The sequence below is a fragment of the Zonotrichia leucophrys genome, chromosome 3 (genome assembly GCF_028769735.1).
Source record: "Zonotrichia leucophrys gambelii isolate GWCS_2022_RI chromosome 3, RI_Zleu_2.0, whole genome shotgun sequence".
NCBI classification, from domain to species: domain Eukaryota; kingdom Metazoa; phylum Chordata; class Aves; order Passeriformes; family Passerellidae; genus Zonotrichia; species Zonotrichia leucophrys.
Window position 1 is genome coordinate 18,731,257 of NC_088172.1, and position 17,800 is coordinate 18,749,056.

The 17,800-nt window shown below is 36.3% G+C and overlaps 1 protein-coding gene across 2 annotated transcripts in view; it reads right to left on the minus strand.

Moving 5' to 3' along the window:
• Positions 1-2,827: 2,827 nt before the first annotated feature.
• HCRTR2 (hypocretin receptor 2) overlaps positions 2,828-17,800 on the minus strand; it is a 33,316-nt gene continuing 18,343 nt past the window's right edge. For both annotated transcript variants that reach the window (XM_064710116.1, XM_064710117.1), the window contains exons 4-8: positions 13,394-13,509; positions 8,567-8,787; positions 7,009-7,130; positions 5,735-5,935; positions 2,828-4,537 (exon numbers count right to left, since the gene is read on the minus strand). In XM_064710116.1, the coding sequence (XP_064566186.1) occupies positions 4,344-4,537; positions 5,735-5,935; positions 7,009-7,130; positions 8,567-8,787; positions 13,394-13,509 (854 nt within the window). In that variant the 3' untranslated portion in view covers positions 2,828-4,343. The remainder of the gene's footprint in view (positions 4,538-5,734; positions 5,936-7,008; positions 7,131-8,566; positions 8,788-13,393; positions 13,510-17,800) is intronic.

Genomic DNA, 17,800 nt, shown 5'->3' on the forward strand with positions numbered 1-17,800 from the left:
GAAATATGTTGGATGGCAGACCAAGGGAACAAATAATTAATCTATAGTCTGGTCCCAGATTGGACTATGAGAGTAACCTCAGGTGTTTCACTAGAATACCTCAAAAACCAGTTTGCCACATGAGTCAGCAGCTGACTTGGTACTTAACAATGGAGCAGTCAGCCATAAAGGATGCAATCATACACCTGCTGGCTCCAGGGTGTGTGCTTTGCTTTTGCAGTGAAGGAGGAGGAAAAAACAGATCCCTACTGATTTCCCCATGCTACTCATTAATCTTATTTTCACAAATTTTTTACTGTATTTGGTAATTGCAAATACAGTAATTTTACTGTATTGGGTAAATGCCTAAACAAAAAGATGTTATAAAATTTTCAGCTTAGCTATTGGAGAGACAGATATAGCGGTTGAAATCTTGTCCCTGCTGACAAAGCAAAACTTGACCCAAAGTCCAAATTTTGGTTATTTTTCTTAGCTCAGGAAAAATCTATCTTGCCTGTAATTTTGCTTTTTATTTTATTTTACACTTATTTTTAGCTAGTTTTTTAAACTGCATTATTTATGTAAGCTCTTAATGACAAAATTACCAAATATTTGTTTGTGGGCTTTTTAATTGTTCAATAAATAATATATTACTTCACCCAATATATCCAACAGCCACAGAAAAACCTAATTGTCAAGTAGAAAGAACAGCCTGAAAGATTAATGTAATTTTAGCTGTGAGACAAATTCTAGATTGGAAAGCTAAATTTGCCTTTGCTTTGAACCATTGTAATATGCAGCAGTAGGTTATGATACGTCATTGAGTGAGGGCTGACTTAAAGTAATGTTTGGTGTATTCTCCATCCTATAAAACACTCTCCAGGTTAATAATTTTGCTAAAACCAGGGAATGAGATGGTTTTCTCTATTTAATCCAGAAGAAAAGGAAAAACATTGTGGTTTTGGAGGCGGGGATAGGGAGATATTATCTTGCATTCATTGTGACTGCAAGGCACAAGCTTATCACTACAGTGACAACAGTAAAGGAGAAACAGGTCAGGAAATCAGACCTTCAAGACTGAAATATGTTGAGACACAAAGCACCAGAATGATGGTGGCACAAGAACTCATATCTGCAGGAACAAATATGCTGTGATTTAAACCCTATGTTTAATGCTGCTGTGGACAAGCAGAAACAATGGCATGAGAACTCCATTTCTCCATTTATCTCCCTTTCAATAGTGGAAATATTAGAATAACAAAGCAGCTAGAGGTAGCAAAGCCCAATTATGGCTCAGATTTTAGATAACATTCAGTATTTATATGCTTGATAAGAAATGTTAATTCATTATACACTTTCTTCTCGCAGCTATTTCTATCTCCATTGCTGGCTATTGGTCACTAGTGGGTTTATTTCTCCTTGTGATTATTTCAGTTAAAAAAAAGGTATTTCTTGAAATTTTAAAAACTAAAGAAATAAAAGAATAGAAATATTTTCATCAAAAATATTTAATTTTGAATGAAAAATCTTTTCATAAAAATAACCAGATATTTTTCTTGATAACTATATTTCACCAATATTTAGCTTGATGGCCAGAGCGTCTGGCAAAAATTGGTTAATGCTCTCTAGCTCTCCTTAGAATTTCAAATCTGATATAATATCTGAGTGTATAATTTGTGTCTGAAAGATGTGCTGTAGAAATTGTCCAGAGAAAACCCAGAATCATTTGCTAATGAATGTCTCATATTTTATTTATCTTCTCCACAGAAAAAGTACTGCTAAGTTAAAGTTGTGGTTAAAAGAAATTCCTAGAAATGTTGGAACATTTTAATTCTGGAGATCTAGGTAAAAATAAGAAAAGATATAAAAGAGAATCAAGATATGCTTTCTCTTACAAAGACAAAATTAAGGCCAGAATCTCCCTTTCTAACACAGCACAGAACACCTCCAAAAACTGCCATTGACCTTTAGTGATGTTCTTTCCTCAGAACTAATTCAGCTAACACAATTTATCCCCCTGGCATTAAGGCAGTAGCAAGAAGAATACAAATTGTGTCAGCAGGTGTTATTCACCCCCTCTTTAGAGAGATGCTAATTAGGATTTGTCCATGAGCATCGATATTCTGGTTCTTTCTTTGCTGGCCCAGGTTAGGAGTACTGAGTCCTTTTCCTCTCTGATTGTCTCACAGGGATCTGGGGAACACACCTGACAAGGCATAAAAACTTTGCTGCCTTCCACAGTGACCCTTTATGTTTGAAAAGTATACATGCTCCCCTCTTATGCTGTCCAAGTTTCCTTAAATAACCTTTGCTTTCTACATTCTTTCTCTTTCTTCAAGGATAAGCCAAAAATACATTTTCTGAAATAAAAATATAGCTCTCCCAAATTTGGGCATAATAGACATTTTTCAACCGTGGGCTGAGATATTTTATGTCTCAAATAAATGATTACTGATAATTATTTTGCAGCTGGGTTGCTATACTAGTTTTTAACTTTATGACTATTTATTTGCTTACAACTAAACAAAAGAAAAGCTTAGAGGACTATTGAAATTCTATTTCCCCGTATCTGTAATGTTTCAATTCAGCAGGTGTTTGTTAAATCATTTCAAATTTTATAGAAAAAATATATATCTTGTTCAACATTCTTTAACAATTCTGCATTTTCCATGGTTGAAAATAGTCTTCTTATGGTAAAGGAATTGCAATAGCTATGAAATCAAATCCTGCTGTGCTTTCCACAGTTATTTGGGTTTTAGTTTTCTTAGAAGAGACGAAGAAAAATAATGTCTTAAAATAACATTGATATAATAGCTATACTTAAAAATGAAGCTTACACACACGAATATTGAAAATCCTATTATTTTATTTGATATTTAAACATTCTGTCCATTTAGATATTTTTCTTTATTTTTTTAATTAAAAAAGAGTATTCTCCTTTTCCTCTTTAAATAGAAAACTTTAATATCCAAATGAATGCAAATCCCTTTCTCTCACTTAACAGCAATGAGAACTAGGAGGAATTGCAACAATGTCAAGTAAAACAGCTGTTGGGGAAGGCTAAAGCATAAAGTGATTGAGCACTTCATAAAACTATAGTTGCTATGATAGATAATACATTGCATGACATTAGGTCAAAGAAAAACCTAGAAAAATATTTACAAAAGGTAATCAAATAACACCTGGTCAATTAATAATTGGCTTTATAGAAACATTTGAATACATGAGACTGTCTTCTTCCTATGCCAAATAATTTTTAATAGAAAAGTCCTCCCTCTCACCTCTCATCTTACCTATTCTTTTGAAAAATCTGGACTGAAATGCAAGAATAGTGCCACAGGGAAATTGTATCTCAGGTTCTCATAATTAGCCTTTTTCTAACCAATAGACCACATTCTTCTAGAAGACTAAGTCTCCACTGATGCACCATGTTCATCCTTTAAGGAGAAAAATACAATACATAGTAGGAAGCTCCAGGCCAGAGAGATTATGCCATAAATAGCTATATAGATCTAGAAATGATTGTATCTTTACTTATAAATGGCAGTTGAGAGGGAAGTCATGAAAATGAAAGACAATTAATGTTCCCTACGTTAAAGATTTTCAGAGATCTTCTGGAGCAACACGTACACATCACGGACTAAAATGAGCTACCAAAGTTAAAATATCCAGTCCTTCCGAGGTGCTGACACTTGTTATTCCTATTGGCCTGAGCAGAAAATTTGAGCCTATAGCACCTTTGAGCATCACATAAGTTTTATTTAAATGGTTACTTTTTAGGCACTCAAATCTGAAAAAAATAAAAGGCTGTTTAAGTGTAATCTTATGAAAATATGTGACTTTCAGCACTTTGGATTCACATCTTAGAAGCAGGTCTGTACTTAGAAAAGTAATGTGGACTCTCCCCAAAGCTGAAGTGAAAGTTCCATAAGAAACATAGAACTTACTACAAGTGGATTTGCAGAAAAAGAAGTGCAAAGTAATGCCAGAATATCACTAGTGCATAAGTAAGCATTCTTTGTACATGAATCAATCATTTATAGAAAGAGGATATAAATAAATGGTGCTTGAGCTTTCTTTCAAATACTTAGATTTCTTTATATGATACATTTTAGAACATTTCACAGCATCTAAAATATATAAAAATAAATATCTACAATATTTACAAAGTATGATACAATCCAATCCTTAAAAAGAATTGTAAAGACGTTCTTTAGCTCATACTGAGGTAAGTAGGTTTCTGTAAGACTGAGAAAAAAGAGGATAGGCAGTTATTTTGAAGGAACCCCTTTGTCCAGTTGTAGTCTGTACCACAGCTAAAAGCATGTGACACTCTGTGGCAGTTGTAGTGTATCGAGCCAAAGTCATCCTTGCTGTAACTCCATCGAAGTGAGTTTAGTTATGCTAGGGACAAATTTATCCCACTCTGCATTCTCTGCTTTGACAGCGTCTTCTGCAGAAACCCTCATGGCTTCATCTATGTTTGAAGTCACGTTCATCCCAGGTATGTGGAGATGCAGTTCCGCTGACTTCAATGGGCTGAGCATAGCTGGGATATCTGTAGATAAAATAAAGATTTTAAATTATTTCACTGCTTGTATCAGGTGGCTGGCTAACTGACTCTCTGATTATCTCTCTCTGAACACTATGCAGGTGATTATCTATTAGTAAAATGGTCTTCCAGAAAATGTTTCAAATTGCATTTGAAAATTTGAAGTGAAAGCTTCTTGACAGAAGACTAAGGGCATTTCTAAGGCATAAATCTAGATTTTTTAACTTTTCAACATTTTAATGTGTTCTACTACTTATTATTATGCCCTGTGGTTCCTTATCCAGGTGCCTTTCTGACCAGCAGTGCACCATGGCTTCCTGTTTATGAATCAGTCATGGAATCACTGATAGTTTGGGTTTGAAGAGACATTTAAAGACAATCTAGTCTAACTCCCCTGCCATGAGCAGAGGACAGAGAGAAGAGAATAAATCAGAAACAAAGGGTAAAATATAATTTATAGCCACACTGTCATATGAGTTTCACATTTGTAACTCTGCTTGTGCTGTACATAAAGGAATGGCAATGCTACTGAATTCAGGTGAAAAACCCCATTCCTTCTACATTAAGTGAAAAGTGGCTTCCCAGCTGTTCCTGGACACATTCAATAGCCTACCATGAAAAAGAACAAAAATTTTGGAAAATAAATGAATATTAATTGCTCTTTTGATCAGCCTAACTCACACCAGAATGCATGCTAAGCAGATACTTTGAAATAGTAAAAGACATTAATGGTAGTTCAATCTCTACACTCAGTTTTGATTAAAACATTTGTTATAAAATATACCACAACTTCAGCTAATTAGATGAGAGCTGTTTATATACACAGTCCAATGATAGGAAAAAATAATTTTCATACTCTCAGATACTTGTTCCTTATTTACTTAGGAGTCTAAAAGAAGTAGGTATCCAAAGAAAATATTTGTATAAAACATGACTGCTTTGCTCCCTAGCTATCTGCAACATGACTTGAAATAAATGTGAGAAATTTTCTTCCCTCATTATATAATCAAAGTTATGGCATATTCTATAAAATATTTATTTTAATTTTCTTTTCTTCTTAAAATTAAGTCAGTTCTTAATTTTAACACCCTTCTCTCCTTGTGCTCAGATCCCAATATTGATAGATGCAGAATTAGAACTTACTTCTATGGGATCAAAAAGCATAGGGACCAGTATACTAATAGTGAGTAATAGATGCAGTACCATTTGATGGAATTGTGTTTATGTTGGTCAATACAACGTGTTCTGAAAGTTTTGAAACGTTATCAAAATTGCTGATCTGGGTGGTCAAGGATTTCCGACTCTCTGTACTGGCACGACCTCTGTTGAACCGTTCGTCATGGTGGCTGCGAATGCCAAAGATGCAACAGGAAAATGCTGCTTTAAATTCTTCTCTAAATTTCCCTGTCAACCACAAAAATGACTCATGAAAAAATTGTACTATAAACTGCATTTCATCAAACTTTATAGATTAGGATATAAAGGAGTTATCTAAAGCAAAATTAATGTGAACCACCCAGATGCTCTTCTAATGCAAAAGGAGAAAATCACAGTTTAATCACCTTGGAGAAAGACAGAAAAAAGACAACCTTTCTAAGAAGACATGTGAGGTGTGATGTGAAGACAGAATTATTCTTGGCTGGACAGAATGGACAAACTAGAATGATTAATGACACCACCTCATAGATAGTCCGCTGATCATTTATGTATGTAACATAAAAATAATTGAGCAAATATAGGCTTGAATGATTGTATCTTTACTTGATATGTGAAATGAGAGAGCATGGCTAATTTTTGTTTTATCATTAATAGATTTTTAAAGAAGATTCACAATGTTTGACAATTCCATGCTTTTGGGGCTCAGAGGAAATTGCTCAGATCATTATCATACTACACACCACAAAAAAACTATAGTGGGCCAATACGTAGTGAGGATCAATAGAGTTTTGCCTCCCTGTATTTAGCTGCAATACTACCAGGTCAGGTCCTCATTCTGCTCTCCAAGCCAAATGACACAAATACAAACTGTGAGAAATCTATACTAGCAAGTAAACAGCTGGTTTTTGAGGTTGACCCTACTTGGCACAGTCTGGCCATGCAGGTACTATTAAAGACTCACAGCCTCCAAATCCCAAGACTTGGATATAACACGCCAGCTGGGGACAGCCCCCAGACTGTGCTACCTGCCAGAGAGCATCCAAGAGTCTTTAGAGGAATGGTAATTGTTTCAGATCAAAGTCATGCCAGGAACTTCTCTGCCACATTAATGTCACACTCTAGCACTTGGACTCAGGCCCTGGCACACTCCAGGTTACTTTTTGGTAGACAGCTGAGGGTAATGGGATACTTCAGGCAACTTCTTCTAGGAAGAGGATCTAGCTCCCACTGGAGGAGCTGAGCTGAGTCATTAATTTTTGCTATGGTTCATTACATTCAAATTACACATTAAACTTGAATTCTAGGTAACAGTAACTTACCACTGAGGAAGTTATAAATAATAGGATTGGCAGCACTGTTTGCGTATACAAGCCAGTGTGAGAATGTGAACCAGGCATATACAGTTTCTCTGTCATCAGCATGATTAAACATCCCCAATACCCTACAGAAAGAGAAAAGCAAACCTGAAAGATGGCAAAATTGGAATTCGTCTTAAAAAATTTTACAGCTTCTAGCCTGATATTATCTCTGATGACCTATTTGCAGTACCAAAAAAAGGCTGATTCAGCAGTGCTCTCTTACTTGAGAGAAAGAAATACTCTCCCCAGCCCTCAGCCTCCTGTCTTGGTGGTTTGGCACAACTGAGACTTTACCATGGTGAAGATGCACAAGTTTTCTGCCAAGTAATTAAAGTCATCTGGTGTAACATAAGCCAAGAAAAGATAGGAAAAGTTGCTTTTGATGTACTTATGTCACTGATCTTCCTGGCTCTAGGCCCACTCTCCAAGACACTCTCTAGGCCACTCTCCAAATATCTCTGGAATTGAAAAGGTACTGAACTGGCCCCAAACCTGAGGCTACTGTAGCAGTTTCTGCCCCCCAGAGAAATCTGCATCTCCCAGACTCTTTACGCATTACTTCTGACATTCATATGAAAATCTAAGCCTGGGCCTACTCTGATATTGTTGATGTAGCCTGTGTATTTCCTCTTTTTCATGTTGTGGGAGCCACGAACCATCTTCTGGAAATAGTTTTCTCTCTAAATTTCCTACAAAGGGACTTGAGAATGAAAAGTATTTAAATTAGGCCTCAGGGAAGAGCTAGAATTGAGTAGGATGTATGTAAACCTTGAAAATCTCCCTTAAAAACTAAAATGTTCCAATAACACTCCAATTAGAAAAAAAACACTAATAACGTGCTCATTTTTTTTAAGATATTCAAATCTTCTGGCTGTGTGCCATTATTTATTGGTATTCCAGGGGACTCATGAGGTGTAACTTTACCAAAGCCTCAGTCTGTCAGGCACTGTACAAATACCAAGAGTGTACACAATCACATACGAAAAGCACAGAGAGAAAAAGATAAAAAGTTAAAATACAGCTTCATAAGACCAATGGAAGGGTTAGTCTAAGGTCTCAAAACTGTACATGAATAGCTTAGGTTTGAAGTCAGCATTTCACAGCCCTTAGAGCCAAGCCACAACACTGCACTCCGCTGCTAACCTTCAGTTGCTGCTTTAGGTGATTGCACTTCCATGGGGGCATTTACAGCAAACAAGCTGCAATTCCACATAAATGATGAGGTTTGAAGAGGAGATAGGTTGGATCATTTTCATGAGGAAGATCTTGTTAATAAGAGTTCCACAATCTGGCCTCTAGTTTAAGTACTATGGATAGGTTATATATATATATATAAACATATATGTGTTATATATATTATTTTCTCGCAATACTATGCTTATTTTCCACTTCTTTATCATGAAATAAGTAAGCTTATCCTTCAATAGTATCTGTCAGAATAAAAGGAATCTTGTAACAGAGAATTCTGGTTTTAGACAGAAAGCTTTACCAAGTGTTTATATTTTGAGATAAACTTTACCTTTTCAAGACATTAAGGATGCTAATTGGTAGGTAGCAAAGTGCAAAAACCAGAAGGACGACCATTAGCATACGTGCTGTTTTCCTTCTGGCACGAATCTGTTTTATTTCAGCTGCCACAGCACTAATCTTTGACTTTGTTGATTGTCCCAGCCCTCGGGGCTGTGCTGAAGGCTGCTGAGGTTTCCATTTCTTCTGAACAACAGAAGAAGTTCCTGGGATCTAAGGCAAACAGAATAGGGCATTTTGAGAAACATTTTAATAAACCAATTTTGTCGGCAGATATAACAAGAAAAATAGACACCTCAACATACACAGTGTAAGCTCACAGGGAAAAAAAGGATTTTTAAATTAATTTAATTGATGTAGCTGCAGGAAACAAACTGAATTTGAGGCACACAAGAGGGACTGCATAAAAAATTGTGTTTTATACACAGATATCAACTGATGCCCTCAAGTTTTCTTTACTTCCCACATACCTTGCCTTGCCTGCATCTTCAGACTATCAACATAACCAACCCTATTGCTGCAATTATGTTGCTTTAAAGTTCTACATTAAATGTTTTGTTGTATAGCAGAGTAGTTTTCCCCACTAATATGCTGCTAAGATACCATACAGTTTTTCAGTACTGGAAAACAAGGATTTAAAGTCTGCATAGCTTTAAGTGCCATAAAACTTCCATACATGCAACCCATATGACAGTGAAGTAGCTAAAGAAATAATCACAGCTGAAGTGTGGATCTCTCTGCAAAGTTCTTCTAAATTGAGGGAAATCATGGAAATCAACTTGTCCTGCCAAGACACAGGAAGAATTAGATTAGTCAAAGACATGCAATGAGTTACATGTAGGACCATGCTATTAAAAAAAATGGTTTTTGGTTTCCTGTGCCCTCACATAAGACAAGCCAAGTAAAACCATTTTGCTTCAGTTCTTCTAAATTACTTTCTGCCTGCAGCAAAATGTGAAAGACTGCAGATGTTAAGGACTATCTGAGAGAACTCTATTACAATTACATTTATAATATTTTTAATGTCATACAGTGTGAAAACCTTTTGGCTAGAAATACAGTTTTATTTATGTGTAGTACAATTGTGTGTAGGGCGACTAAGCTCATGAGAAATATTTCAACTTCAAAAGTATCTGAAAAGTTCACATTGTCTACTGTAACTTTTTTTTTTAACCTGGTCTTATGCAGACAGACGGACCAGAAAATTATGAAAATTTAGTATTTATTTAAGAAAGATAAAAGTAAGATAAAAAGCATGCACATTCAGAATTGTTCTAGAAAACCTACTATGTTTTGGTTTTGTGGGGTTGGGTGGGGGTTTTTTTGTTGGTTTTTGGTTTTGTTTTTTGTTGTCTGGGGTGGGAGTTGTGTGGGAATATCTTCAGACAAGCTCTTAGTTCAGCATTTATGTACACACCAAACATGATTTACAACTATTGGAACATTTTGGTAAAGTTGCCATCTAGTGAGCAGAAAATCCATTAAGCAAAACTGGGAATAAATTCTAACATTTAGTTTTTACTAATGTATCCATGGATTTAAAACAACTCAGACCCTTACACTTCTACTCTGGATTCCCACTCACACAGCTGAAATCATTAATTACCAGCTTGACAATTGCACATCTGTACTATTGCAAGGGATTTGCCCTACTTGGCTGTGGGGTGTAGCAGAGAAGTGATAGAATGAAAGGAAATTGTCTCAGGTTAAGCCAGGGGAGGTTTAGATTGGATATAAGGAAAAATTTCTTCACAGAAAGGATAGTCAAGCCTTGGAACAGGCTGCCAGACCACTCCTGGAGATATTTAAAAGATAAGCAGAGGTGGCACTTTGGGACATGGTTTAGTGGTGAACTTGGCAGTGTTATGGTTGTTATGCTTGAATTCAATGGTTGTTATGGTTGAATTTAATGTCCTTAAGGGCCTTTTTCAAAATAAATGTTTCTATGATTCTTTATGTAAACAAATATACACAAGTTTACACATGGGAGCATAATGCATATATTTGCTTGTTGGTAATTAATCAGTCAGAGAGATAACTTTGAAGCATTTGTGTAATTCCAACATTTTATGAAAAACCTATTAGCTGTGAATATACAAGTACTAAAATTTAGAGTATTACTTTCTTATGCATCTTTCCTCTACCCCTCAGATAGTTATCAAGGGGCTTACAACCAAGGAAAATTTCTCAAATGTAGTATCGACTTGCAAAGATTGGGAGGGTATATTTCAACTACCAAAAAGAAAATGGATAAAGTTCCTAATTATTAATTCAAATGTGCTTTAGTGATAATGAATTCAGACATGAGGAAATTGAAGCATACTAGGAACTTGATATTACAAATTATGTATCAACATTTTCATCATATTCAGTTCTGTTTGTACAGAAGCCATTTTTAATCAACTTAAAATCCACACAAGAACATAGACTTCTAAATTACTACCTACTTACTAATAATTAAAATTAATTACTCAAAATCTATATTATTTTTTGCATGATTGTACTTGTCTTGATAAAAGTGAGTCGGTAATTCAAAGATCTGCTTCATTTATACAATCAGAAATTTTAAGAGCTATTACACAAAGTATGGCAAAGATAACTTGTAATTCAGTCTTCTCTTTTTCATTTGAAAATTTGCATGCACAACAAATTACATTTTAAAAAATAATATAAAAAATATAGGGTATAGAAAGGATCTACTATTAGTTGTTTTTTCTGTCATGTACATCTGAAAGGCTCATTGTACCTTGCAGTAAGATCACCATATTTAACTGAATTTCTGGTAAACAGCATGATTTTTTATTGAAACTGTTACCAAAGAACACATCTGGAGCACTTCATTAATTTGTGCTACATGACTGATTACAGCACACCTGCTGCACCTACAAAAGTGCCTGATGCCTGCAGCAAAGTCATAGCTGATAATAGATGTGCAGTGGTTTTAATTTCACTTAGTGCAGCCTCTTATACGTAGTGCTATCATCTAGGCCAGGCAGAGAGACAGCTGTAATTTGGCACCACTGACAGCACTAAGCCTGCAGTAGAATTTCTCTTTTTGTCACTGAAAAAAAAGGATCATCCTAACCTTGCCAGTGTGCAACATGAACAGGGAGAAGAAACCTGAAGAACAAACAGACCAGCTAAAACAACTGGGAGTGAATGTGGGGAAACCAAAAAAAAGGTTGGTTTTCAGTTATTCAACTTCTGCTCTGCATCTGAGGCAGCAATTTCAGCTATGTGTAGGTTAAGAACAACTGCTTTGCATTAACTTAGTTAATGCAGAGCTTGAGAGGGTAGGCAGAGTGTAAAGAAGAGAAGGTTGAGAAGGATTAAGGTGATAAAGCCATTGGGTGGTACAGGACAGATTCAGCAAGGCAGAGCATATAAACTATGTTTAGACTGGACTTAAAACTAAGCAAGAAATCCTTTGCTCTGGAGAAGAGTCCCCTCAAACTGTAAAGGTTAAATTTAATCTCCAAGTCATCTTGTTATTTAATCTTATCAACCTAAGAAATTAAAAGCAAAAATAATAATTTAAAGCTGACAAGCAGGATAAACAGCAATTCTGGTTTAACCTAATCTGATTAGAAGTGACAAAAATTGCTCTTATGACTTATGGACAATATCAAAAAGCCTTAAAGTGGATTTGGTATTTCCTGTGTATGAGTTACTTGTGAGAGATATATTCTGTCAGTATAAGATTTGGTTTTTAATTTTATCATATGCATATTTAGAAATACAAAGTCTATTTGTGGTTTCTCCGATTAATCATTATGAACTGCATGAAAAATGCTCCTGATGGGGCAGGTATTATCCCCTGCCCAGGACAGCCTCAGAATTGAATGGGATCAAACATGCTGGTGAGAGAGAAGTGATTCATGCCCATATGTTAATGGAAATATGAACTATGTTAGAGCCACTTGAAATGGAATATCTTGCATTATTTCTTCAACAGGATGGGTATTTTGTCCTTTTCAGAATGACAGGGCAGCTGGTGGTGGACTACAGCTATAGATAAATCCTGGACAAAGCAGAAGACATCAGAGACACCACAGACAGGTGCATGATAAATGACAGTTCACACACAAAAACCAATTTTTTTAAAGATTCTTGAAAAAAACATTCATCATTTTGCCACTTAAATTCAAATGTTCTTTGTCTGTTTGTCTGCTTGATGGTTTTTTTGTTTTGTTTAGTGTTCTTGTTTTCTTTCCTGTATTTTTATTTGAATCTTGAAAAAAAAAAGGTGTTCACATTAGAAATTGTGTCAATTATTTTTATATCAATTCACAGCAAATGTTTTTGGTAACAGCCAGCTTTACATCAGGAAATTCCAGTCTCCCAGTACTGATAGCTGGACCTTTTAGTTTAAATTTTGTTCAGATTGGACCTGCCATCAACCTGAGTAAGAAAAATAAAAATAAAACTAACAAAATGAGAAGGTCAATCTTAAATTTGACTGCTACAGGAGATTTTAACAGTATAAATAAGGTCATCTTATTTTGGCAAGAATTTTAGATACAATCAGTACATTCAAGTGAGAGACATTTTCCTTCTACCTATAATCAATTTTTCTGATGCCTTTTGCTTTCTTTCTCTCTAAGACAAAGCCCTTCACAGACACATGAAAGCTGTTTACTTTGACTGCCTTCGTTTTTCATTACATCTCAATGCCTCCCCAAGGTGGCTGTATACCTGCATGGATGGAAAAATCAAAGTCCCAAGTGACAAACTGGAGTTTACACAGGCAGAGGTTGTACATGGGAATCTGCACAAAGCTGTGAGAGCAGTTAAGCAGAGGCAGTGCCGAGCGCCTTACCTGGCGACACCACAGCTTCCGGAATATTTGCAAATAGGCCAACACCATAAGACACAGTGGTGCCATGTATGTCACCAGAAAAAAGCATGTGTGATACATCTTGGGGTACACCTCAGCTGGAAAGAGAATTCAAATAGGAAAGGTGCATTTAAATATACATTTCAAAATCACCTTAAGAAAAATTATTCATATAGATATGCATGTATTTTTCAACATAACAGGAAGATGTGCCAAATAATATTATGGTCAAGATTGGTTTTTCAATCTCTTCTAGATACACTCTATCAGAAACATACTTTTTATCTCAAGGATCTCCTATATCACACTACAGATTTCTTATCATATTATTACTTTATGTATGGAGTCTTAAGAAGTTTTACTTTTTGTTAAAACAGGAATGGATTAATTTTTTTATCTAAAAATGAAATGTTATCTATAAGTGAAAATTTTTTCTATCTAAAAATAGGTAAGTAATCAGTCAACCTACCTCATCCTTGACATATTGAAAGGATGTCTGTCATTAGTTTAATTCTGCAAAGGCTACTACGTACCCCTGAGTAAACTACACAATCCCTCACGTACAAAGACTGCAACTGCAAACTACAGCACAGAGGACACTGATGGGAGGAGAGACACACATTCCATATATCACTCGTTGGTGGCAGAATATATCTGACTAAGATGCAGTAATTAATTATTATGATTAAATTTTAAAAATAGAATCAGTACATTCAAGTGTTTTAAACCTAGGAAATCTCCAAGATGGTTTTTAACTCAGATTTAACAATAAAAAGTTTGGTAGTGTTGTGTTCTAATTTCCCATGTATCTCTTTTCAAAAGACAACTTATGAATGTTATTTGCTTAGAGTAAATATCTTAGAAGTGCTGTGCCTGTATTGAGTTTTAAGAATGTTGCATCTTAAGCTCCATCAGTAGTTTACACCAGAATGTGCACTGCCTGAAAACTTGTCTTCTATTTTGTAACATTAAATGTAGTTTGCTATTACCAATTGTTGGTATTAATTACAACTTAACGTCTGTGGATGGCCTCAGAAAAGGAAAGAACTTTTTGGACAGTAACAACACATAGCAGAAGAGAAACTGCACCCCATGAACAGTTAAATTGCAAGGTAATACTAAGCATTGCATCTTGGATAAAGAAGGAAATTTTATTTTAATTTCTAGAATTTCCAAATGTTTCAGAATGATAAGATCTGCAAGTGAAATTCTGTATTGATTGCTTTTTAAATTAAAAAAAAAAAGAAAAGAAAAAAAGGAGGGGAAAAAAAAAGAAACAAAAAAAATAATTGCATGAGATCAAAACTGGTGCGTCAAAATTATTTTCTGCCTGCTAAAGTGACTGAGAGTGTGGACCCTATCAAAGAAGAGCATGCCAGGAGAATTTCAGAGCTTGTTCAGGCAAAGATAGACAAAGACTTGCCCCACAACTCTCATAGCAGGGAAGAGAACACCATAATGTAAATTCCAGGCTCACTCTCAAATGCAGACTCAGGTAGTCTCACACTTGCCATTGGACCTGAAAGTGCCTGCTGGTACACCCAGAAAACCTTCAGTGTGAAGGAGATGGAAACCTGCTACAGCAAAATCCAGCCAATGTTAATTGCCAGCAAAGGTAATAGAGATGCTGCCACTGACATTTGATAGTTTTGATACATCAGAGTTCAAAAAATTCAGATTAGTAGCATTTAACTTCTTACTTGCTCTAAGAAAGATCCTGTAGCAAACCAACTTACCACCTCCTAACTAGCAGCTGCAGCTACTAACTCTTGTCAATGTCCCTGGGGTAGCCAGACCATTTGGGGCCGGTTTATTATAACTGGCATTAACCTGAGATTATATGTTGATTGATGATATCAAACTTGCTGTGCATTCCAGAAAATGCAGCCTCACAGCAACCCTGCTAGCCAGGGAAGTATTGGCATGCATGCTCCACAGGTGGAGAGATTAGAGAGCAACTGGAGTAACGTGACTTGCTGGGATCACAGGAGGTCAGAACTGAAAGAACATTCTTTCTGCTCAGGAGGAGGTGCCACCTGCCTCGTCAGGGCTCCGCCGGCAGCCGGGCCCCTTTCAGGTGGAAGGACGGTACATATTTAAAAGGCCATCTGGAGTTTATGACTTCCAATTTAGCATTCCAAGTAAAGTAAAACATTAAATGAGCCTAGCTATCTACAAAGAACTGAGGACCAGGTTGGAGGAAGATCCTAACACTTGCCTTTGAAGTTTAGCCACCTGGAAAGTGCCAGCTGCTAAACATCAAAGGAAACCTGTCCCTCCTCCACCCAGGGCAAAGCCCTTTGCAGAACTTTTCCCTAAGAAACATGACTCTGCTTAACTTCTCAAGCCAAAGAAAAGCTTTAAAGCTGTTTGACAATCCCAGCAGCAAGAAGGAGGAGGGCTGGCTAAAGATACTATTCATTTATCAAGTGAGTTCCAGGCTCCTTGAATGCAAACATCAATCAGTCTGTGGTCCTGCCTGACCGGGACAGCTGAAACTCTTACTGCCAAGCAGAGGGGGAGAAAAGGGTCCTATGGTCCCATCATGGACTTCAGGACAGGGGGAGATCGTTCTTAGCTGGAGTAGCCACCCCTTTAAGAATGAAACAATGACTCTCATGCCTCTGGCTGCTATTCTATTGGAAAGAGAGAGTAAAACTTAAAGCAAACAGGTGGTCACAGGGATTGGACTGGATTCAGATCAGCATTCCTACTCAGCTTCATTCATACACTGTAATTACCCCACCCTATAAAGGATCAGTATGTTAAATTGAGCTTTCATTTGTCTACTGCAGGGGTTATTAAACACATTTTAAATGTTTCTAAAGCTTCCCTCTCCACATGGTCTTCCAGTCCCAGCCTGAAATTGGTAGATTGAAACTGCAGCTTCTGGATTTTTCCCAGAATTTTACTATATTTGTGTAAATACATATATACATACATGTATACATATACATATGTAATTAAATTGAAATAAACACTCAAAACGTTGTGATATGTCTAGCAAATGAAATAGTCCCTTTAGCCATAGTGCTTAACAGAATTGGTACTCCTGACAGCTTCCTTAATAGGGGAAATCAGGACTATCAAGTTTGCTGAACATCAGTAGAGTTCCCAGGTTCCCTACTCTCTGGAAGATACCCATGAGGTTCTGGAGTTACCAACACAGAGAAGCAATGCAACTTAAAGTGTACATTTTTAAAATAAAGCTTAATAATCAAGGATGTTAGGAAGTGGGTGCCTATAGGACAAAAAAGTCAAACACATAATGCAGTGCTTCCAAGCTAAGTTCCTATGTCAGAGTACTTAGGGCTAGCTAATACTAAAATTACATGTTGAAACTGAATATATTGCGCTTGAGTTATCAACTTACAATAACACCCAGCATAATTTTAGTATTTGAAATATTCTAACTTCCTTCTACATTAAAATATGCCAAGAGTTTTTCATTAAATTTTGAACACTTTGATAAACAGGATGTATAAATCTTCTTGTAGTACTGCAATTTCCAGCTATTTGTTTTCCAGAATTAACACAATATGGTTTTGTACTATTGTATGAATAGTCTAAGAGGAAAAGGAACACGAAGTCTTCTCTTTGTTTCCACTCAGCCATGCAGTTTTGGGAACGAATTATCTCCATATTCTTTTTATCATTTGCAAAGGGCTTGGCTAATGTACTTTGGCTAACACTCTCTTCTTGAACAGCTCTAAGACAATGTACTTAGCTGACTTGGACACATGGTGAACTCATTTTAATATACATTTCTTTTATTTTGGCATTTTATTATCAAATTCAGCACAGCAATTACAGACTATTATAGAGCTGTGGCCAACTCTGGCTCCTTAAGTGAGCCTGCATTGGTCACATGTTGGATTCTTCTGCATTCCCAAATAAAATATTGTTATTAGACAGTACTCAAGATGAAAAACCCTCAGCCTAGAACTGGCAGTGAATTTTACATTCAGGAATGCCAGAAGCAATTACAAAGAAATTGAGCCCTGTTTTAGGCTGAACTACTGCTCCATTTGCAGCCACTGGCAGCTTTCCAACAGCATGCTCAAATCTTATTAGTCAGGGTGGCGACTATTTGTTCACCATTGAGGAGCCCAGGTGCCACAGTACTGATCAGACCTTCCCTCCAGACACTCATCGGACTTTTATGGTCTCCAGCAGCTGGCCCTAAGTCTGTGTAGGGTACAGTGCTGTCTCCTGCTTTGGCATCTCTGACATCTTCCTGGACGTGGCTTTCAGTTACTCTTCCAAAGCACCTCATGCTTCAATGGCCCTGGGGTCCCAGAATTACAACAGACTTCCAAATCACTTTGGAAAGTGTTATTAAGCATCCTCTTTTTGCAGTCCCAGTCTTTAACATTCACAGTTTAACAC